Genomic DNA, 27,226 nt, shown 5'->3' with positions numbered 1-27,226 from the left:
TTGACGCCCGCTAAGGCAGAACTAGACGATGAAGAAACTGTTCACTTCTACTCTACTTTCTACTTCTACTATACTAAGCACCACTTCTACTCTACTTACTTCATACTAACTTACTTCTACTAAACACTATCATTACATTAAACACTCACTTTCTACTCTACTTCTACTCTACTCCACTTACTAAAGCACTACTTTCTACTCTCACTATACTTTACTTACTTCTACTTCTACACTTCATACATTTCTACACTTACTTTCTACTCTCACTAAACACTTCACTTTCTACTTTCTACTTCTACTATACTTCTACTTTACTTTCTACTTTCTACTATACATACTACTTCTACACTACTCTACTCTACTAAACACTACTTCTACACTACTCTCTACTCTACTAAACACTTTACTCTACTCTACTCTACTAAACTCTACTCTACTTCTACTAAACACTCTACTCTACTTTACTTACACTCACTATACTCTATTCTACAATTTACTTACTACTGACTATACTCTACTTCTACATTTACTATACTCTACTTCTACACTACTTCTACTCTACTTCTACTCGACTTTCACTATACTTCTACATCTTACTATACCTTACATCTACTTCTACTTTCTACTCTACTCTACTATACTCTACTCTAATTTCACTCTACTCTACTCTACTCTACTATACATCTACCACATTTCTCACTTTCTACTCACTACTTTACTCTACTTCTACATCTACTTATACTTACTTACTCTACATTTACTTCTACTCTACTTCTACACTACTCTACCTCTACTCTACTCTACTCTCACTTCTACATCAACTACTATACTCTACTCTACACACACAAACACTCTACTCTACTTCAAACACTACTTACTCTACTCTACTCTACTTTACTTCTAACACTACTTCTACTTACCTCTACTAAAAGCACTACTTACATCTACTTATACTGTACTCTACACTACTTCTACACTATCATTTGCTTTGCTCTACTTTACACTACTTCTACTTTACTCTACTAATGCACTACTATACTCTACTCTACTATACTTCTACTTACTACTACTCTCACTTGCATTTGCTTTCTACTTCTTACTCTACTCTCTACACCACTCTACTCTACTTTCTGTTTGTTGTTTACTCCTACTCTCTACTCTACTTCTACTCTACTCTCACTCTACACTACTTCACTCTCTACTCTCTACTCTGCTCTGTTCTCACACTACTCTACTTTCTACTCTACTTTCTACTCTACTTCTACTTTTGTTTTTACTTACATTTACTATACTTTACTCTACTTCTACTCTACTCTGCTTTCTACTTTCTACACTACTTCTACTCTGCTTTCTACTCTCTACACTACTTCTACTTCTACGAAATACTTCACTATATTTCTACTCTACTCTACTTCTACTCTACTCTACTTCTACTCTACTTTTGCTTTCTACTCTTTACACTGCATTATACTCTTTACTTCTACTCTGCATCTACTTTCTGTTTACTCTTTACACTACTTTACTTTCTGTTTTACTCTACACTACATTCACCTCTCACTGAAACATCTACTCTACTCTACTCTGTTCTACCTCTACACTCACTATACTCTACTTTCACTATACTCTACTCTACTAAACACTACTTTACTCTACTTTACTTTACTTCTACTAAACTCTACTCTACTCTACTTTACTTCTACTCTACTCTACTTCTACTTTCTACTAAACTCCATACTCACTCTACTCTACTCTCACTCTACTCTCACTAAACACTACTACTACTTCTACTTCTACTTTTAAACACTACTCTACTTCTACTCTACTTCTACTTACTTACTTACTTACTAAACACTACTCTACTTCTACTTACTTTCACTACTAACACTACTTTCACTTCTACTACACTTACTATACTCTACTTACACTACTTAGCACTCACTTACTCTACTAAACACTTCTTTCTACTTACTTAACCCTACTTACTCTACTTCACATACTTACTACCTAAAACACTACTACTTACTTTACTTACTCTACTTACTTTTACTAACACTACTTCACTTACTACTACATTTAAACACTCTCTACTCCTACTTTACTCTACTTCTACTTACTTACATCCTTTTACTTTACTCTCACTTTACTTTACACTACTTTCACTTTACTTTACTATACTAACCTACTTCTACTTTACTTCTACTCTACTTACTTCACTAAACACTACTTTACTTCACTTACACTTACTACACTACTTTACTCTACTATACTCACTAAACACTACATCTACTTCCTCTACCTTACCTCTACTTACTAAACACTACTTCTCACTTTACTCTACTCTACTCTACTCTACTAACACTACTCTACTCTACTCTACTAACACTACTCACTTACTTTATACACTTCTACTTATCTACTCTACTTCTACTCTAAACACTACTTACTACTTACTCCTCTACTTACTTACAAACACTACTACTACTACAAACACTACTTACTCACTTCGACTTCACTACTCCCACACTACTCTACTTCTACTAAACCCTACTCCCACTCTACTCTACTCTACTTCTACTCTACTCTCACTCTACTAAACTCTACACTACTTCATACTCTACTCTACTCTACTTCTACTAAACACTACTCTACTTCTACTTCTACTCTACACTACTTCTACTTTCTACTATACTTACTTCTACTTTTACTTCCACTTTCTACTAAACACTAATACTTACTTTACTTCTACTTCCTACTTACTAAACACTACTTTACTCTACACTACTACTACTACTACTATACTCTACTTCTACACTACATTTACTTACTTACTTCTACACTATTTGACTTTTACTTCTACTCACTTTACTAAACACTACTCTACTCTACTTCACTCTACTCTACTTTACACTACTCTACTTCTACTTCTACTTCTACTTCTACATAAACACTACTGCACTTCACTACTAAACACTACTTTACTTACTTCTACTAAACACTACTTCCTACTTCTACACTACTTTACTTTACTTCTACTATATTTCTACTTCTACACTACTTCTACTTTTACTTCTACTTCCACTAAACACTACTCTACTTTACTCTACTTACTTACTTCTACATTCTACTCTACACTACTTCTACTCTACTCTACTAAACACTACTTCTATACTACTTACTACTCTACTCTCTACACTTCTGAGTACTCTTACTATACTTCTACTTTACACTACTATACTCTACTTCACTACTTCTACTTCTACTTTACACTACTATACTATACTTCTACTTCTACTTCTACTCTACTTCTAGTATTCACTACTCTACTTCTACTCTACTCTACTCTACTCTATCACTACTTATTTTTACTAAACACTACTATACTCTACTCTACTATACTTCTACTCTACTTACTTACACTACCTACTTTACTCTACTCTACACTACTTCTACTCTACTCTACTCTACTTAAGCCTATCTCTACTTCTACTATTCTTTTACTTGTTTTTTATACTACTTCTACTCTATACTCATTTCTGCTTTCTACTTTCTATACTTCACTTTCTACTTACTTCTACTTTCATCCTACAGATCTACTTCTACTTTCTACTTCTACACTACATTTACTCTACTTGTTTCTACTTACACTACTACTACTTACTTTGCTTCTACATCTACTTTCTACTTCTATACTATCTCTGTTTCCACTTCACACTACTCTACTCTACTTACTTTACTCTACACTACTATACTTCACTCACACTACTTCTACTTACTTGTTTTCTACTCTACACTACATTTCTACTCTACTTGTGTTCTACACTACATTTACTCTCTACACTACTCTGTTTACTTTATAATCACTACTTTACTTACTTTACTTCTACACTACTCTACTTTCTACTTTACTTACACTACATTCTATTTCTACTAAACTACTACTCTACTCTACACTCACTATACTTCTACTTCTACTTATTATACAATACTCTACTCTACTTACTTACACTACTTTCTACTTCTACACTTCATCTACTTCTACTAAACACTACTTTACTTCTACTACTACTCATACTACTTACTTCTACTTCTGTTTCTACTCTACACTACTCTACTTACTAAACACTACATTACTCTCAACTACTATACTCTACTTTCCACTTATTATACAACACTTTTACTCTACTCTACTCTACACTCACTTACACTATTCTACTCTACTATTTAACACTACTTCTACTTCTACTTCTACACTTACTTCCTACTTACTTATACTCTACTCCTACTTGCCTCACTTACCACTTACTTACTCTACTCTACACTACTTCTACTTCTACTTTATCTCTACTCTACTCTACACTACACTACTCTACTCTACTAAACACTACATCTACTCTACTATACTATATTCTACTTACTCTACTCTACTTACACTACTTCTAACACTACTCTACTTCACTCTGCTCTCTACTTTACACTACTTACTACTTACTTTAAATACTTTATACTCTACTTCAGTATACTTCACATATACACTACAACTACATACTACATACTACTTACACACTAAATACTACTTACTTACTCACTAAACACTTTTTTACTTACTCTACTAAACACTACTCTACTTACTACTACTCTACTCTACTATACTCTGCTTGTACACTACTTACTGACTACTTCTACCTCCCTACTAAACACTACTTTACATTACTTCTACTATCCCACTCTACTCTACTTATTCTACTTACTAAATACTACTTCTACACTACTTACACATTTCTACATACTTACTACTATACTTCAACTACTATACTACTACTACTTTTACTATACTTCTATCATACACTCTACTCTACTCTACTTTATACTACTCTATACTACTTACACTTCACTTCTACTTTACACTACTCAATACATCTACTTTACTTAACTACTTCTACTTACTTATACTTTATCATTTTGACATACATTACTTACTACTACTCTACTTTACTTTACTTACTCTACTTACACTATCCCATTTACTACTACTTTACTTTACTTCTACTTTACTTACTCACACTACACTACACTACACCACACTACACTCACTTACTTACTCTACTTAGCTCTGTTTGTTTGTTCTACTTACTCTACTCTACCTACTCACTTACTTACTACTACTCTACACTGCTCTACACTGTTCTATTTCTGCCTTCACTTTCACACTACTCTACTCTACTCTACTAAACACTACTTCTACTTTACTCTACTTCACACTTACTTCTACTCTACACTACTTTACATCTCTACACTACTTTACACTACTTTACTCTACTCTACTCTACTCTGTTCTACTTTACTAAACACTACTTATACTTCTACTTTACTTCTGTTTTTACTTCTATTCTACTTACTCACTCTACTTTACACTACTTTACACTACTTCATTTTACTCTACTTCTACTTTCACCTACTTCTACTTACTTTACTCTACACTACTTCTACTTCTCTACACTACATTACTAAATACTACTTCCACTACTACTCTACACTACTCTACTTTACATTCTACTCTACACTACTTACTCTACACTACTTTGTACACTACTAATACTTCTACTATACTCTACTCTACACTACTTCGTACTAAATACTACTTTACTTCTACTTCTATACTACTTTCTACTTTACTCTACTCTCTACTTCTACTCCTACTCTACTTACACTTACTCTACATCACTATACTTTACTATACTCTACTTCTACACTACTTACTTCTACTCACTTCATACTACTCTACTACTACTCTACATCTACTCTACTCTACCTTACTTACACTACTCTACTCTACTTACCTCTACACTACTCTACTCTATACTACTTTCTACTAAACACTACTTCTACTCTACTATACTCTCTACCCTACACTACTCTACACTACTTCACCTACATACTTCACTCTACTACTACTCTTACTCTACTAACACTACACTATACTCTACTCTACACTACACTACACTACTTACTCTACTCTACTAAACACTACTTCACTATACCTCCTCTACCTGCTATATTCTCTACTTACTCTACTCTCACTTTACTCTACTCTACTTACTTTACTTTACTCCCTACTTCTACTCACTTCTACTCTACTTACACTACACTCACACTACACTACACTACACTACACTTCTACTCTACACTACTCTACACTACTTCTACACTACTTACACTACTTTTGCTTTCTACTATACTTACTCTACTATACTTACTTACTTCTACACTACTATACTCTACTTCTGTTCTACTCTACTCTACTCTACTACTACTCTACTTCTACACTACTTCTACTTTACTTACACTACCTACTCTACTTACACTACATTTCTCTACTCTACACTACTTCTACTCTACTAAACACTACTTTACTCTACACTACTATACTCTACTCTACTTCTATTACAATACTTACTTCTACTCTACACTACTTCACTTACACATACTACACACTTATTTCTACTATACTCTACTTCTACACTACTTCCACTCTACTCTACTCTATTCTACTTACTAAACACTACTCTACTCTACTCTACACTACTCTACTCTACTCTACTCTACTCTACACTACTATACTCTACTCTACACTACTCTACTCTACTCTACTCTACACTACTCTACTCTACTAAACACTACTCTACTCTACTCTACTATACTATACTCTACTCTACTCTACTCTACTCTACACTACTCTACACTACTCTACTCTACTCTGCTCTACTCTACACTACTCTACTCTACTCTACTAAACAATTCTATACTCTACTCTACTATACTCTACTCTACACTACTCTACTCTACTCTACTCTACTCTACTCTACTCTACTCTACACTACTATACTCTACACTACTTCTACTCTACTCTACTCTACTCTACTCTACTCTACTCTACTAAACACTACTCTACTCTACTCTACTCTACTCTACACTACTCTACTCTACTCTACTCTACTAAACTCTACACTACTCTACTATACTCTACTCTACACTACTCTACTCTACTCTACTCTACTAAACACTACTCTACTCTACTCTACTCTACTAAACACTACTCTACTCTACACTACTCTACTCTACTCTACTCTACTCTACTAAACACTACTCTACTCTACTCTACTCTACTAAACACTACTCTACTCTACTCTACTAAACACTACTCTACTCTACTTTACTTCTACTCTGCTCACTAAACACTACTCTATTCTACTCTACTAAACACTACTCTACTAAACACTACTCTACTCTACTCTACTCTACTCTACTCTACTAAACACTACTCTACTCTACTCTACTCTACTAAACACTACTCTACTCTACTCTACTAAACACTACTCTACTCTACTCTACTCTACTAAACACTACTCTACTCTACACTACTCTACTCTACTATACTCTACTCTACACTACTCTACTCTACTAAACACTACTCTACTCTACTCTACTCTACTAAACACTACTCTACTCTACTCTACTAAACACTACTCTACTCTACTCTACTCTACTCTACTAAACACTACTACTTCTACTCTACTAAACACTCCTCTACTCTACTCTACTCTACTCTACTCTACTCTACTCTACTTAAAAACACTACTCACTCTACTCTACTCTACTAAACACTACTTACTGCTCTACTCTACTCTATACTAAACACACTTTCTACTCTACTTTACTAAACTACTACTTCTACTTTACTCTACTTTACTTCTCTACTAAAACCACTATACACTCCTACACTATCTACTCTACTATGCTCTACTCTACACTACTTCTACTCTACCTAAACACTACTTCTACTTTACTCTACTCTACTAAACACTACTCTACTCTACTCTACTAAACACACTTTACTCTACTCTACTCTACTCATCTACTAGACATCATCTCTACTTCTACTAAACACTACTTCTACTCTACTCTACTCTACTCTATTAAACACTACTTTACTCTATCTTCCTCTACCAAACACTACTCTACTAAACACTACTCTACTCTACTTCTATTACTCTACTCTACTAAATACTTCTCTACTCTACTCTACTCTACTAAATATTATTTACTCTACTCTAGCTATAAATACTACTCTACTCTACTCTACTAAACACTTTCTCTACTCTACTCTACTCTACTAAACACTACTCTACTCTACACTACTCTACTCTACTATACCTACTCTACACTACTCTACTCTCTACTCTACTCTACTAAACACTACTCTACTCTACACTACTCTACTCTCTACTCTACTCTACTCTACTAAACACTACTCTACTTTTCACTACTCTACTCTACTCTACGATTTACTATACTCTACTATACTCTACTCTACACTACTATACTCTACTCTACACTATCTCTACTCTACTCTACTCTCCTCTACTCTACACTACTCTATTTTCTCTACTCTACTCTACACTACCTCTCTCTACTCACTCTACTCTACACTACTACACTACTCTACTCTACACTACTCTACTAAATACTACTCTACTCTACTATACTCTACATTACTCTACTCTACTCTACTCTACTCTAACACTACACTACACTACACTACACTACACTACTCTACTCTACTAAACACTACTCTACTCTACTCTACTCTACTATACTCTACTCTACTCTACTCTACACTACTCTACTCTACTCTACTCTACTCTGCTCTACTCTACACTACTCTACTCTACTCTACTAAACACTACTATACTCTACTCTACTATACTCTACTCTACTCTACTCTACTCTACACTACTCTACTCTACTCTACTCTACTCTACTCTACTCTACTCTACTCTACACTACTCTGCTCTACTCTACTAAACACTACTATACTCTACACTACTCTGCTCTACTCTACACTACTCTACTCTACTAAACACTACTCTACTCTACACTACTATACTCTACTCTACTCTACTATACAATACTCTACGCTACTCTACTCTACTCTACACTACTCTACTCTACACTACACTACTCTACTAAACACTACTCTACTCTACTATACTCTACTCTACACTACTCTACTCTACTCTACTCTATTCTACTCTACTAAACACTACTCTACTCTGCTCTACTCTACTCTACTCTACTCTACTCTACTCTACTCTACACTACTCTACTCTACTCTACTCTACTCTACTAAACAATTCTATACTCTACTCTACTCTACTCTACACTATTCTGCTCTACTCTACTCTACTCTACTCTACACTACTCTACTCTGCTCTACTCTACTCTACACTACTCTACTCTACTCTACTCTACTCTGCTCTACTCTACTCTGCTCTACTCTACACTACTATACTCTACTCTACTCTACTCTACACTACACTACTCTACTCTACTCTGCTCTACACTACTCTACTCTACTAAACACTACTCTACTCTACTCTACTCTACTCTACACTACTCTACTCTACACTACTCTACTCTACTCTGCTCTACTCTACACTACTCTACTCTACTCTACTAAACACTACTCTACTCTACTCTGCTCTACTCTACTCTACACTACTCTACTCTACTCTGCTCTACTCTACACTACTCTACTCTACTCTACACTACTCTACTCTACTCTGCTCTACTCTACACTACTCTACTCTACTAAACACTACTATACTCTACTCTACTCTACTCTACTCTACTCTACACTACTCTACTCTACTCTACTCTACTCTACACTACACTACTCTACTCTACTAAACACTACTCTACTCTACTCTACACTACTCTACTCTACTCTACACTACTCTACTCTACTCTACTCTACACTACTCTACTCTACTCTACACTACTCTACTAAACACTACTCTACTCTACTCTACTATACTTTACACTACTCTACTCTACTCTACTCTACACTACTCTACTCTACTCTACTAAACACTACTCTACTCTACTCTACTCTACTCTACTCTACTAAACACTACTCTACTCTACTCTACTCTACTATACTCTACACTACTCTACTCTACTCTACTCTACTCTGCTCTACTCTACACTACTCTACTCTACTCTACTAAACACTACTATACTCTACTCTACTATACTCTACTCTACTCTACTCTACTCTACACTACTCTACTCTACTCTACTCTACTCTACTAAACAATTCTATACTCTACTCTACTCTACTCTACTCTGCTCTACTCTACTCTACTCTACTCTACACTACTCTACTCTACTCTGCTCTACTCTACACTACTCTACTCTACTCTACTCTACTCTGCTCTACTCTACTCTGCTCTACTCTACACTACTATACTCTACTCTACTCTACACTACACTACTCTACTCTACTCTGCTCACACTACTCTACTCTACTAAATACTACTTCTACTCTACTCTACCTCTACACTACTCTACTCTACACTACTCTACTCTGCTCTACTCTACACTACTTCTACTCTACTCTCTCTACTAAACACTACTATACTCTACTCTACTATACTCTACACTACTCTACTCTACTCTGCTCTACTCTACTCTACACTACTCTACTCTACTCTGCTCTACTCTACACTACTCTACTCTACTCTACACTACTCTACTCTACTCTGCTCTACTCTACACTACTCTACTCTACTAAACACTACTATACTCTACTCTACTCTACTCTACTCTACACTACTCTACTCTACTCTACTCTACTCTACACTACTCTACTCTACTAAACACTACTCTACTCTACTCTACACTACTCTACTCTACTCTACACTACTCTACTCTACTCTACACTACTCTACTCTACTCTACTCTACACTACTCTACTCTACTCTACTCTACACTACTCTACTAAACACTACTCTACTCTACTCTACTATACTTTACACTACTCTACTCTACTCTACTCTACACTACTCTACTCTACTCTACTAAACACTACTCTACTCTACTCTACTCTACTAAACACTACTCTACTCTACTCTACTCTACTAAACACTACTCTACTCTACACTACTCTACTCTACTCTACTCTACTCTACTCTACTCTACTAAACATTACTCTACTCTACTCTACTCTACTAAACACTACTCTACTCTACTCTACTAAACACTACTCTACTCTACTCTACTCTACTCTACTAAACATTACTCTACTCTACTCTACTCTACTCTACTAAACACTACTCTACTCTACACTACTCTACTCTACTATACTCTACTCTACACTACTCTACTCTACTCTACTCTACTCTACTAAACACTACTCTACTCTACACTACTCTACACTACTCTACTCTACTCTACTCTACTCTACTCTACTAAACACTACTCTACTCTACACTACTCTACTCTACTCTACACTACTATACTCTACTATACTCTACTCTACACTACTATACTCTACTCTACACTACTCTACTCTACTCTCCTCTACTCTACACTACTCTACACTACTCTACTCTACTCTACACTACTCTACTCTACTCTACTCTACTCTACTCTACACTACTCTACACTACTCTACTCTACTCTACTCTACTCTACTAAACACTACTCTACTCTACACTACTCTACTCTACTCTACACTACTATACTCTACTATACTCTACTCTACACTACTATACTCTACTCTACACTACTCTACTCTCCTCTACTCTACACTACTCTACACTACTCTACTCTACTCTACACTACTCTACTCTACTCTACTCTACTCTACTAAACACTACTCTACTCTACTATACTCTACACTACTCTACTCTACTCTACTCTACTCTACTCTACTCTACTCTACTATACTCTACTCTACACTACACTACACTACTCTACTCTACTCTACTAAACACTACTCTACTCTACTCTACTCTACTATACTCTACTCTACTCTACACTACTCTACTCTACTCTACTCTGCTCTACTCTACACTACTCTACTCTACTCTACTAAACACTACTATACTCTACTATACTCTACTCTACTCTACTCTACACTACTCTACTCTACTCTACTCTACTCTACTCTACTCTGCTCTACTCTACACTACTCTGCTCTACTCTACTAAACACTACTATACTCTACACTACTCTGCTCTACTCTACTCTACTCTACACTACTCTACTCTACTCTACTCTACTCTACTCTACTCTACTAAACAATTCTATACTCTACTCTACTCTACTCTACTCTACACTATTCTGCTCTACTCTACTCTACTCTACTCTACACTACTCTACTCTACACTACTCTACTCTACTCTACTCTACTCTGCTCTACTCTACTCTACTCTGCTCTACTCTACACTACTATACTCTACTCTACTCTACACTACACTACTCTACTCTACTCTGCTCTACACTACTCTACTCTACTATACACTACTCTACTCTACTCTACTCTACTCTACACTACTCTACTCTACACTACTCTACTCTACTCTGCTCTACTCTACACTACTCTACTCTACTCTACTAAACACTACTATACTCTACTCTACTATACTCTACACTACTCTACTCTACTCTACTCTACACTACTCTACTCTACTCTGCTCTACTCTACACTACTCTACTCTACTCTACACTACTCTACTCTACTCTGCTCTACTCTGCTCTACTAAACACTACTATACTCTACTCTACACTACTCTACTCTACTCTACTAAACACTACTATACTCTACTCTACTCTACTAAACACTACTATACTCTACTCTACACTACACTACTCTACTCTACACTACTCTACTCTACTCTGCTCTACTCTACACTACTCTACTCTACTCTGTTTACTCTACACTACTATACTCTACTCTACACTACTCTACTCTACTCTACACTACTCTACTCTACTCTACTCTACACTACTCTACTCTACTCTGCTCTACTCTACACTACTCTACTCTACTCTACACTACTCTACTCTACTCTGCTCTACTCTGCTCTACTAAACACTACTATACTCTACTCTACACTACTCTACTCTACTCTACTAAACACTACTATACTCTACTCTACTCTACTAAACACTACTATACTCTACTCTACACTACTCTACTCTACTCTACTAAACACTACTATACTCTACTCTACCTACTAAACACTACTATACTCTACTCTCACACTATACTTCTCTACTCTACACTACTCTACTCCTACTCTACTATACTATACACTACTCTACTCTACTCTACACTACTCTACTCACTCTACTATACTATACACTACTCTACTCTACTCTACTATACTATACACTACTCCCTACTCTACTAAACACTACTCTACTCTACTCTACACTACTCTACTAAACACTACTACTCTACTCTACTCTCTACTCTACACACTCTACTATACACTACTCTACTTCTACTCTACTATACTATACACTACTCTACTCTACTAAACACTACTCTACTCTACTCTACACTACTCTACTAAACACTACTCTACACTACTCTACTCTACTCTACACTACTCTACTATACACTACTCTACTCTACTCTACTATACTATACACTACTCTACTCTACTAAACACTACTCTACACTACTCTACTCTACTCTACTAAACACTACTATACTCTACTCTACACTACACTACTCTACTCTACACTACTCTACTCTACTCTACTATACTATACACTACTCTACTCTACTCTACACTACTCTACTCTACTCTACTATACTATACACTACTCTACTCTACTCTACTATACTATACACTACTCTACTCTACTAAACACTACTCTACTCTACTCTACACTACTCTACTAAACACTACTCTACTCTACTCTACTCTACTCTACACTACTCTACTATACACTACTCTACTCTACTCTACTATACTATACACTACTCTACTCTACTAAACACTACTTCTACTCTACTCTACACTACTCTACTAAACACTTACACTACCTCTCTACTCTACTCTACACTACTCTACTATACACTACTCTACTCTACTCTACTATACTATACACTACTCTACTCTACTAAACACTACTCTACACTACTCTACTCTACTCTACTAAACACTACTATACTCTACTCTACTCTACTCTACTATACTATACACTACTCTACTCTACTAAACACTACTCTACACTACTCTACACTACTCTACTCTACTCTACTCTACTCTACTCTACTCTACTCTACTCTACTCTACTAAACACTACTCTACTCTACACTACTCTACTCTGCTCTACTCTACACTACTCTACTCTACTAAACACTACTATACTCTACTCTACTATACTCTACACTACTCTACTCTACTCTGCTCTACTCTACTCTGCTCTACACTACTCTACTCTACTCTACTCTACTCTACACTACTCTACTCTACTCTACTCTGCTATACTCCTACTCTACTCACACACTACTCTACTTCTACTCTACTCTACTCTACACTACTCTACTCTACTCTGCTCTACTCTACACTACTCTACTCTACTCTACTAAACACTACTATACTCTACTCTACTCTACTCTACTCTACTCTACTCTACTCTACTCTACACTACTCTACTCTACTAAACACTACTCTACTCTACTCTACACTACTCTACTCTACTCTACTATACTCTACTCTACTAAACACTACTCTACTCTACTATACTCTACTCTACTCTACTCTACACTACTCTACTCTACTAAACACTACTATACTCTACTCTACTATACTCTACTCTACTCTACTCTACTAAACACTACTATACTCTACTATACTCTACTCTACACTACTCTACTCTACTGTACTCTACTCTACTCTACACTACTCTACTCTACTATACTCTACTCTACTCTACACTACTCTACTCTACTCTACTCTACTAAACACTACTCTACTCTACACTACTCTACTATACTATACTCTACACTACTCTACTCTACTATACTATACTCTACACTACTCTACTCTACTCTACACTACTCTACTCTACTCTACTCTACTCTACTCTACTCTACTCTACTCTACACTACACTACACTACACTACACTACACTACACTACTCTACACTACTCTACTCTACTCTACTAAACACTACTCTACTCTACTCTACACTACTCTACTCTACTCTACTCTACACTACTCTACTCTACTCTACTAAACACTACTCTACTCTACTCTACTATACTCTACACTACTCTACTCTACTCTACTCTACACTACTCTACTCTACTCTACTAAACACTACACTACTCTACTATACTATACTTTACACTACTCTACTCTACTCTACTCTACTCTACTCTACTCTACTAAACACTACTCTACTATACTCTACTCTACACTACTCTACTCTACTCTACACTACTCTACTCTACTCTACTCTACTCTACTCTACTAAACACTACTCTACTCTACTCTACTCTACTCTACTCTACACTACTCTACTCTACTCTACACTACTCTACTATACACTACTCTACTCTACACTACTCTACTCTACTCTACACTACTCTACTCTACTCTACTGTACTCTACTCTACACTACTCTACACTACTCTACTATACACTACTCTACTCTACTCTACTATACACTACTCTACTCTACTCTACTCTACTATACACTACTCTACTATACACTACTCTACTCTACTCTGCTCTGCTCTACTCTACTCTACTCTACTCTACTCTACTCTACTCTACTCTACTCTACTCTACTCTACTCTACTCTACTCTACTCTACTCTACTCTACTCTACTAAACAATTCTATACTCTACTCTACTCTACTCTACTCTACACTATTCTGCTCTACTCTACTCTACTCTACTCTACACTACTCTACTCTACTCTACTCTACTCTACTCTGCTCTACTCTACTCTACTCTGCTCTACTCTACACTACTATACTCTACTCTACTCTACACTACACTACTCTACTCTACTCTGCTCTACACTACTCTACTCTACTAAACACTACTCTACTCTACTCTACTCTACTCTACACTACTCTACTCTACACTACTCTACTCTACTCTGCTCTACTCTACACTACTCTACTCTACTCTACTAAACACTACTATACTCTACTCTACTATACTCTACACTACTCTACTCTACTCTGCTCTACTCTACTCTACACTACTCTACTCTACTCTGCTCTACTCTACACTACTCTACTCTACTCTACACTACTCTACTCTACTCTGCTCTACTCTACACTACTCTACTCTACTAAACACTACTATACTCTACTCTACTCTACTCTACTCTACTCTACACTACTCTACTCTACTCTACTCTACTCTACACTACACTACTCTACTCTACTAAACACTACTCTACTCTACACTACTCTACTCTACACTACTCTACTCTACTCTACACTACTCTACTCTACTCTACACTACTCTACTAAACACTACTCTACTCTACTCTACTATACTTTACACTACTCTACTCTACTCTACACTACTCTACTCTACTCTACTAAACACTACTATACTCTACTCTACTCTACTCTACACTACTCTACTCTACTCTACTCTGCTCTACTCTACTCTACTCTACTCTACTCTACTCTACTCTACTCTACTCTACTCTACTCTACTAAACACTACTATACTCTACTCTACTATACTCTACACTACTCTACTCTACTCTGCTCTACTCTACTCTGCTCTACACTACTCTACTCTACTCTACTCTACTCTACACTACTCTACTCTACTCTGCTCTACTCTACTCTACACTACTCTACTCTACTCTACTCTACACTACTCTACTCTACTCTACTCTGCTCTACTCTACACTACTCTACTCTACTCTACTAAACACTACTATACTCTACTCTACTCTACTCTACTCTACTAAACACTACTCTACTCTACTCTACACTACTCTACTCTACTCTACTATACTCTACTCTACTAAACACTACTCTACTCTACTATACTCTACTCTACTCTACTCTACACTACTCTACTCTACTAAACACTACTATACTCTACTATACTCTACTCTACACTACTCTACTCTACTGTACTCTACTCTACTCTACACTACTCTACTATACTCTACTCTACTCTACTCTACTCTACTCTACTAAACACTACTCTACTCTACACTACTCTACTATACTATACTCTACACTACTCTACTCTACTATACTATACTCTACACTACTCTACTCTACTCTACACTACTCTACTCTACTCTACTCTACTCTACTCTACTCTACTCTACTCTACTCTACACTACACTACACTACACTACACTACACTACTCTACACTACTCTACTCTACTCTACTAAACACTACTCTACTATACTCTACACTACTCTACTCTACTCTACTCTACACTACTCTACTCTACTCTACTAAACACTACTCTACTCTACTCTACTATACTCTACTCTACTCTACACTACTCTACTCTACTCTACTAAACACTACACTACTCTACTATACTATACTTTACACTACTCTACTCTACTCTACTCTACTCTACTCTACTAAACACTACTCTACTATACTCTACTCTACACTACTCTACTCTACTCTACACTACTCTACTCTACTCTACTCTACTCTACTCTACTAAACACTACTCTACTCTACTCTACTATACACTACTCTACTATACACTACTCTACTCTACACTACTCTACTCTACTCTACACTACTCTACTCTACTCTACTGTACTCTACTCTACACTACTCTACACTACTCTACTATACACTACTCTACTCTACTCTACTATACACTACTCTACTCTACTCTACTCTACTATACACTACTCTACTATACACTACTCTACTCTACTCTACTATACACTACTCTACTCTACTCTACTATACACTACTCTACTCTACTCTACTCTACTCTACTCTACTATACACTACTCTACTCTACACTACTCTACTCTACTCTACTCTACTCTACTCTACACTACACTACTCTACTCTACTCTACACTACTCTACTCTACTCTACTCTACTAAACACTACTCTACTCTACTCTACTCTACTATACACTACTCTACTATACACTACTCTACTCTACTCTACTATACACTACTCTACTCTACTCTACTCTACTCTACTATACTCTACTCTACTATACACTACTCTACTCTACTCTACTCTACTATACACTACTCTACTCTACACTAAACTACTCTACTCTACTATACACTACTCTACTCTACTCTACTCTACTATACACTACTCTACTCTACTCTACTCTACACTACACTACTCTACTCTACTCTACACTACTCTACTCTACTCTACTCTACTAAACACTACTCTACTCTACTCTACTCTACTATACACTACTCTACTATACACTACTCTACTCTACTCTACTATACACTACTCTACTCTACTCTACTCTACTCTACTATACACTACTCTACTCTACTCTACTCTACACTACTCTACTCTACTCTACTAAACACTACTCTACTCTACTCTACTCTACTCTACACTACTCTACTCTACTCTACTAAACACTACTCTACTCTACTCTACTCTACTCTACTCTACTCTACACTACTCTACTCTACTCTACTATACTCTACTCTACACTACTCTACTATACACTACTCTACTATACACTACTCTACTATACACTACTCTACTATACACTACTCTACTCTACTATACTCTACTCTACTCTACTCTACTCTACTCTACTCTACTCTACTCTACTCTACTCTACTCTACTCTACTCTGTCTTCTCTCACTATCCCATGTGACTTATCATGGTGGTTTCTCTCTAGGAGATGGTATCTGAGGAGGAGGTTGATGCTGGCTTCAGGGGCCTGTTCACTAAGCTAGCTGGAGATGTAAGTATTATTACCAACCATTACCCTTACTGGAGAATAAGACATTAGAGATCTATACAATCAGTCCATAGAGATCTATACAATCTGTCCATAGAGATCTATACAATCCGTCCATAGAGATCTATACAATCTGTCCATAGAGATCTATACAATCTGTCCATAGAGATCTATACAATCAGTCCATAGAGATCTATACAATCAGTCCATAGAGATCTATACAATCTGTCCATAGAGATCTATACAATCTGTCCATAGAGATCTATACAATCTGTCCATAGAGATCTATACAATCTGTCCATAGAGATCTATACAATCTGTCCATAGAGATCTATACAATCTGTCCATAGAGATCTATACAATCTGTCCATAGAGATCTATACAATCAGTCCATAGAGATCTATACAGTCTGTCCATAGAGATCTATACAATATGTCCATAGAGATCTATACAATCTGTCCATAGAGATCTATACAGTCTGTCCATAGAGATCTATACAATCTGTTTATAGAGATCTATACAATCTGTCCATAGAGATCTATACAATCTGTCCATAGAGATCTATACAGTCTGTCCATAGAGATCTATACAATCTGTCCATAGAGATCTATACAGTCTGTCCATAGAGATCTATACAATCTGTCCATAGAGATCTATACAATCTGTCCATAGAGATCTATACAATCTGTCCATAGAGATCTATACAATCTGTTTATAGAGATCTATACAATCTGCTCTTTAACTTTGGCAAGCTATTACTATCATACTATACAATTTTTATATGTAAAATATATAATATGTCACTGCCAAAAATATCTATAATATTTAATGATGTTATTGACTGGGCGAATGTACCTTTCATAGTTTAAATACATTTCTCTCTATTTGATTTGTTAATAGGATATGGAGATTTCAGCAGTTGAGCTCAGGAATATTTTCAACAAAATCGTTGCTAAGCGTGAGTGAAGTGCTTTCTGCTTTCTTTTGAGTCATGATTTTGTATTTGTACTGACTATACTGAACAAAAATATCAACGCAACATGTAAAGTGTTGGTCCCATGTTTTATGAGCTGGAATAAAAGATCCCATAAATGTTCCATACGCACAAAAAGCTTATTTTATCTAAAATGTTGTGCACAGGTTTGTTTACATCCCTGTTAGTGAGCATTTCTCCTTTACCAAGATAACCGTCTCAGGGAAGCTCATCTGCGTGCTCGTCGTCCTCACCAGGGTCTTGACCCTGACTGCAGTTCGGCGTCGTAACCGACTTCAGTGGGCAAATGCTCACCTTCGATGGCCACTGGCACGCTGGAGAAGTGTGCTCTTCACGGATGAATCACGGTTTCAACTGGACCGAGCAGATGGCGTGTATGGCGTCGTGTGGCATCGTGTATGGTGTCGTGTGGGCTAGCAGTTTGCTGATATTAACGTTGTGAACAGAGTGCCCCATGGTGGCGGTGGGGTTATGGTATGGGCAGGCATAAGCTACGGACAACGAACACAATGCACAGAGATACCGTGACGAGATCATGAGGCCCGTTGTCGTGCCATTCATCCGCCGCCATCACCTCATGTTTCAGCATGATAATGCACGGCCCCAATGTCGCAAGGATCTGTACACAACTCCTGGAAGCTGAAAATGTCCCAGTTCTTCCATGGACTGCATACTCACCAGACGTGTCACCCATTGAGCATGTTTGGGATGCTCTGGATCGACGTGTACGACAGCGTGTTCCAGTTCCCGCCAATATCCAGCAACTTCGCACAGCCATTGAAGAGGAGTGGGACAACATTCCACAGGCCACAATCAACAGCCTGATCAACTCTATGCGAAGGAGACGTGTCTCGCTGCATGAGGCAAATGGTGGTCACACCAGATACTGACTGGTTTTCTGATCCATGGCCCTACTTTTTTTTTTAAGGTATCTGTGACCAACAGATGCATATCTGTATTCCCAGTCATGTGAAATCCACAGATTAGGGCCTAATGCATTGATTTAAATTGACTGATTTCCTTATATGAATTGTAACTCAGTAAAATCGTAGAAATTGTTGCATGTTGCGTTTATAGTTTTTGTTCAGTGTATAAAGAGCACGTTTTATGTATAGTGCGGACTGCAGAAGTCCAAACTCTGTCCAAACTCTGTCCAAACTCTGTCCAAACTCTGTCCAAACTCTGTCCTAACTCTGTCCTAACTCTGTCCTAACTCTGTCCAAACTCTGTCCAAACTCTGTGATGTGTCCTCTACAGGAACTGACATAAAGACGGACGGCTTCAGCCTAGACACAGCCAGAATCATGGTCAACCTCATGGATGTATCCTTTACAATTATTACAGACTGCGTCTCTATACAGAGAGTGGTATTCTGACTTGAGATCATAACTTGAATTTTAACACAAGTGACATCAATGAATAAGTTACACAAAAAACGCTCATCTCAGTCTTTAGTTTTGAATATTGTAGTTTGTTGGGCATGTTGTGTCCAGACACTTGTTTAACCTTTAACTGTTAAGCAGGACAGTGGTAACGGCAAACTGGGTATGGGAGAATTTGCGACACTGTGGAAGAAGATTCAGAAATACCTGGTGAGGTTCTAGTGATTGTGTTACTGCTGTGGTAGCTCTGGTCCAGGGTGCTACATAGGCTCAGCGTCAGCAAGCTGCACATAATGCCTTGGACCAGAGCTACTGCAGTAGGATCTCTGTTGTGTAAGATTGGACGGCCTTCAAGTGTTTACATAGTGTAGTGTGTGTTTTACACAGTGCAATCTCTTTATAACATTTCCCTGTTCCCCCTCTGTCCCTCTCTCTCTCTCTCTCTCTCTCTCTCTCTCTCTCTCTCCCTCTCTCGCCCTCTCTCTCTCTCCCTCCCTCTCTCTCTCTCTCTCTCTCTCTCTCTCTCTCTCTCTCTCTCTCTCCCTCTGTCTTTCCCTCCCTCTCTTCCTCTCTCTCTCCCTTCCTCTCTCTCTCCCTTCCTCTCTCTCCCTCCCTCCGTCTCCTCTCTCTCTCCTCCCTCCTCCCTCCCTCCCTCCCTCCCTCCCTCCCTCCTCCCTCCCTCCCTCCCTCCCTCCCTCCCTCCCTCCCTCCCTCCCTCCCTCCCTCCCTCCCTCCCTCCCTCTGTCTTTCCCTCCCTCTCTTCCCTCTCCCTCCCTCTCTCTATCTCTATCTCTATCTATCTCTCTCTCTCTCTCTCTCTCTCTCTCTCTCTCTCTCTCTCTCTCTGCTCTCGCTCTCGCTCTCGCTCTCGCTCTCTCTCTCTCCCTCCCTCCGTCTTTCCCTCCCTCTCTCTCCCTCCCTCTCTCTCTCCCTCTCTCTTTCCCTCCCTCTCTCTCTCCCTCTCTCTTTCCCTCCCTCCCTCTCTCTCTCTCTCTCTCTCTCTCTCTGTCTTTCCCTTCCTCTCTCTCTCCCTCCCTCCCTCCCTCCGTCTTTCCCTCCCTCCCTCCCTCTCTCCCTCCCTCACCCAGTCCATCTATAAGAACAATGACATTGATGGGTCTGGCTGTATGAGCACACCAGAGATGAGGATGGCCTTGAGCAAAGCAGGTTTGTGGACATGAAATAAACGTCATTTACACAAATAATCAGGGGTCACTAAAGTATGAACTGTCTACTGTCACTTTGATAAAAGCTAAGTGGCATACATTATACTATATATTATATTACATACATTATACTGTGTATTATATTACAGACGTTATTCTGTATATTACCAGGTTCTCGGAGTGAAATCCCAGGGGAACCCGGGTTCCCGCTGGAAAATGATTTTGAACTCCAAAGATGTGCATTTTACATTGAATTCAAGGAGTGACTTCATCATTCATTTTGACATGTAAAAATTCACTGAATTCAAGGATTTTCCATTGGATGTTTCCCAGAGTGTTCCATTTCCACCCCTGATTATATATACAGTATCCATTTTTTTATTAGGATCCCCATTACCCGACGACAATGGCGACAGCTAGTCTTAGTGGGGTCCGACACATAATGAAAAAGACATTACAGAAAAAATAAACTTTACAATTTACATACATTTAAAAACATTAACATGCAGCGGGCATCTTATCAGTTACACATACATATAATCTACCTTCCACCAGGTTCTGATGATATGTAATCTACCTTCCACCAGGTTCTGATGATATATAATCTACCTTCCACCAGGTTCTGATGATATGTAATCTACCTTCCACCAGGTTCTGATGATATGTAATCTACCTTCCACCAGGTTCTGATGATATGTAATCTACCTTCCACCAGGTTCTGATGATATATAATCTACCTTCCACCAGGTTCTGATGATATGTAATCTACCTTCCACCAGGTTCTGATGATATATAATCTACCTTCCACCAGGTTCTGATGATATATAATCTACCTTCCACCAGGTTCTGATGATATATAATCTACCTTCCACCAGGTTCTGATGATATATAATCTACCTTCCACCAGGTTCTGATGATATATAATCTACCTTCCACCAGGTTCTGATGATATATAATCTACCTTCCACCAGGTTCTGATGATATATAATCTACCTTCCACCAGGTTCTGATGATATATAATCTACCTTCCACCAGGTTCTGATGATATATAATCTACCTTCCACCAGGTTCTGATGATATATAATCTACCTTCCACCAGGTTCTGATTATATATAATCTACCTTCACCAGGTTCTGATGATATATAATCTACCTTCCACCAGGTTCTGATGATATATAATCTACCTTCCACCAGGTTCTGATGATATATAATCTACCTTCCACCAGGTTCTGATGATATATAATCTACCTTCCACCAGGTTCTGATGATATATAATCTACCTTCCACCAGGTTCTGATGATATATAATCTACCTTCCACCAGGTTCTGATGATATATAATCTACCTTCCACCAGGTTCTGATGATATATAATCTACCTTCCACCAGGTTCTGATGATATATAATCTACCTTCCACCAGGTTCTGATGATATATACAGTGGGGAAAAAAAGTATTTAGTCAGCCACCAATTGTGCAAGTTCTCCCACTTAAAAAGATGAGAGAGGCCTGTAATTTTCATCATAGGTACACGTCAAATATGACAGACAAAATGAGAAAAAAATTCCAGATATTCACATTGTAGGATTTTTTAATGAATTTATTTGCAAATTATGGTGGAAAATAAGTATTTGGTCAATAACAAAAGTTTCTCAATACTTTGTTATATACCCTTTGTTGGCAATGACACAGGTCAAACGTTTTCTGTAAGTCTTCACAAGGTTTTCACACACTGTTGCTGGTATTTTGGCCCATTCCTCCATGCAGATCTCCTCTAGAGCAGTGATGTTTTGGGGCTGTCGCTGGGAAACACGGACTTTCAACTCCCTCCAAAGATTTTCTATGGGGTTGAGATCTGGAGACTGGCTAGGCCACTCCAGGACCTTGAAATGCTTCTTACGAAGCCACTCCTTCGTTGCCCGGGCGGTGTGTTTGGGATCATTGTCATGCTGAAAGACCCAGCCATGTTTCATCTTCAATGCCCTTGCTGATGGAAGGAGGGTTTCACTCAAAATCTCACGATACATGGCCCCATTCATTCTTTCCTTTACACGGATCAGTCGTCCTGGTCCCTTTGCAGAAAAAACAGCCCCAAAGCATGATGTTTCCACCCCCATGCTTCACAGTAGGTATGGTGTTCTTTGGATGCAACTCAGCATTCTTTGTCCTCCAAACACGACGAGTTGAGTTTTTACCAAAAAGTTATATTTTGGTTTCATCTGACCATATGACATTCTCCCAATCCTCTTCTGGATCATCCAAATGCACTCTAGCAAACTTCAGACAGGCCTGGACATGTACTGGCTTAAGCAGGGGGACACGTCTGGCACTGCAGGATTTGAGTCCCTGGCGGCGTAGTGTGTTACTGATGGTATGGTAGGCTTTGTTACTTTGGTCCCAGCTCTCTGCAGGTCATTCACTAGGTCCCCCCGTGTGGTTCTGGGATTTTTGCTCACCGTTCTTGTGATCATTTTGAGCCCACGGGGTGATATCTTGCGTGGAGCCCCAGATCGAGGGAGATTATCAGTGGTCTTGTATGTCTTCCATTTCCTAATAATTGCTCCCACAGTTGATTTCTTCAAACCAAGCTGCTTACCTATTGCAGATTCAGTCTTCCCAGCCTGGTGCAGGTCTACAATTTTGTTTCTGGTGTCCTTTGACAGCTCTTTGGTCTTGGCCATAGTGGAGTTTGGAGTGTGACTGTTTGAGGTTGTGGACAGGTGTCTTTTATACTGATAACAAGTTGAAACAGGTGCCATTAATGCAGGTAACAAGTGGAGGACAGAGGAGCCTTTTAAAGAAGAAGTTACAGGTCTGTGAGAGCCAGAAAACTTGCTTGTTTGTAGGTGTCCAAATACTTATTTTCCACCATAATTTGCAAATAAATTCATTAAAAATCCTACAATGTGATTTTCTGGAGAAAAAAAATCTCAATTTGTCTGTCATAGTTGACGTGTACCTATGATGAAAATTACAGGCCTCTCTCATCTTTTTAAGTGGGAGAACTTGCACAATTGGTGGCTGACTAAATACTTTTTTTCCCCACTGTAATCTACCTTCCACCAGGTTCTGATGATATATAATCTACCTTCCACCAGGTTCTGATGATATGTAATCTACCTTCCACCAGGTTCTGATGATATATAATCTACCTTCCACCAGGTTCTGATGATATATAATCTACCTTCCACCAGGTTCTGATGATATATAATCTACCTTCCACCAGGTTCTGATGATATATAATCTACCTTCCACCAGGTTCTGATGATATATAATCTACCTTCCACCAGGTTCTGATGATATATAATCTACCTTCCACCAGGTTCTGATGATATATAATCTACCTTCCACCAGGTTCTGATGATATATAATCTACCTTCCACCAGGTTCTGATGATATATAATCTACCTTCCACCAGGTTCTGATGATATATAATCTACCTTCCACCAGGTTCTGATGATATATAATCTACCTTCCACCAGGTTCTGATGATATATAATCTACCTTCCACCAGGTTCTGATGATATATAATCTACCTTCCACCAGGTTCTGATTATATATAATCTACCTTCCACCAGGTTCTGATGATATATAATCTACCTTCCACCAGGTTCTGATGATATATAATCTACCTTCCACCAGGTTCTGATGATATGTAATCTACCTTCCACCAGGTTCTGATGATATATAATCTACCTTCCACCAGGTTCTGATGATATATAATCTACCTTCCACCAGGTTCTGATGATATATAATCTACCTTCCACCAGGTTTCAGCCTGAACAACACTCTCCACCAGGTTCTGGCGGCTCGGTATGGAGAGGCTGACATGACCATTGACTTTGATAACTTTGTGGCCTGCGTCATGCGCCTGGAGATGATGTTCAGTGAGTAGAACGTCTTAATGCCACAATCCTGAATTTGTGTTTCGGCCAAACGGCAGCCCCGCCCGGCACTTGTTTGCCTATAAAGCTGGAGTGATGGCCATGGAGTGTAACAGTAGTAAATATTGCAGACTGTACCTTGTTTTAATATGTGGGTTACTTTTGGGAGTTGTGGAGAACCCGTCAGATTAGGATCAAAAGGAAAGGTTTGATCAGAGTGTGTGTTATAGATGCTTACATCTGAACCTCTCTCAACCTCGCAGAAGTCTTCAAGAAGATTGACATTGATGATACTGGCTATATTGAATTGGATTTCCACCAGGTGAGAACTTTAAATTGTAATTTATAATCAACTCATATAGGTCCAGCAGTAGACTAACTCATATAGGTCTAGCAGTAGACTAATTCTTGTTCTAATATATTGATTGTATTCAATTTCTATTTTCAGTGGTTGTCATTTTCCATGATCTAGAAGATGGCAGCACAAGACCGTTCTCTCAAAGACCGTTCTCTCAAAGACCGTTCTCTCAAAGACCGTTCTCTCAAAGACCGTTCTCTCAAAGACAGTTCTCTCAGACAGTTCTTTCAAAGACCGTTCTTTCAAAGACAGTTCTCTCAGACAGTTCTCTCAGACAGTTCTTTCAAAGACCGTTCTTTCAAAGACCGTTCTCTCAAAGACAGTTCTCTCAGACAGTTCTTTCAGAGACCGTTCTCTCAAAGACAGTTCTCTCAAAACCAGCTACAAATAAACCGAAGTGCCTTTTTAGAGATGTTTCTTTTGAAACACACTGTATTGCGTAACATAATGTTTTAAAGCGTTATTTTATGCTTTATTTGTTTTATTAGATATAGCCTCTGCCTATTGAGATCTGCAGATTATAACCTAAACCTACTTTTTTTTGTGATAAATGTAAGACATCATTTGAATCCTTTCATGCAGCTTTTAGTTGCTTATAGTTGTGTGTCCTGTTTACCAAAGATATATGCTAATAAATAACATTGTTTTCCGAGTCTCT

The 27,226-nt window shown here is 38.0% G+C and overlaps 1 protein-coding gene across 1 annotated transcript; it reads left to right on the top strand.

Moving 5' to 3' along the window:
- On the top strand, positions 1-27,221 carry LOC123484606 (calpain-2 catalytic subunit-like). The gene is made up of 9 exons (XM_045215104.1): positions 1-30; positions 18,726-18,791; positions 19,689-19,746; positions 21,040-21,104; positions 21,306-21,374; positions 22,253-22,331; positions 26,097-26,213; positions 26,474-26,532; positions 26,659-27,221. The coding sequence occupies exons 2-9, from the start codon at positions 18,729-18,731 to the stop codon at positions 26,680-26,682; spliced, it is 534 nt and encodes a 177-aa protein (XP_045071039.1). The 5' UTR covers positions 1-30; positions 18,726-18,728; the 3' UTR covers positions 26,683-27,221.
- Positions 27,222-27,226: the final 5 nt, after the last annotated feature.

The sequence above is a fragment of the Coregonus clupeaformis genome, unplaced genomic scaffold, assembly GCF_020615455.1.
Source record: "Coregonus clupeaformis isolate EN_2021a unplaced genomic scaffold, ASM2061545v1 scaf0368, whole genome shotgun sequence".
NCBI classification, from domain to species: Eukaryota; Metazoa; Chordata; class Actinopteri; order Salmoniformes; family Salmonidae; genus Coregonus; species Coregonus clupeaformis.
Note: the sequence above shows the minus strand (reverse complement) of the source record. Positions and strands in the feature narration are given on the sequence as shown.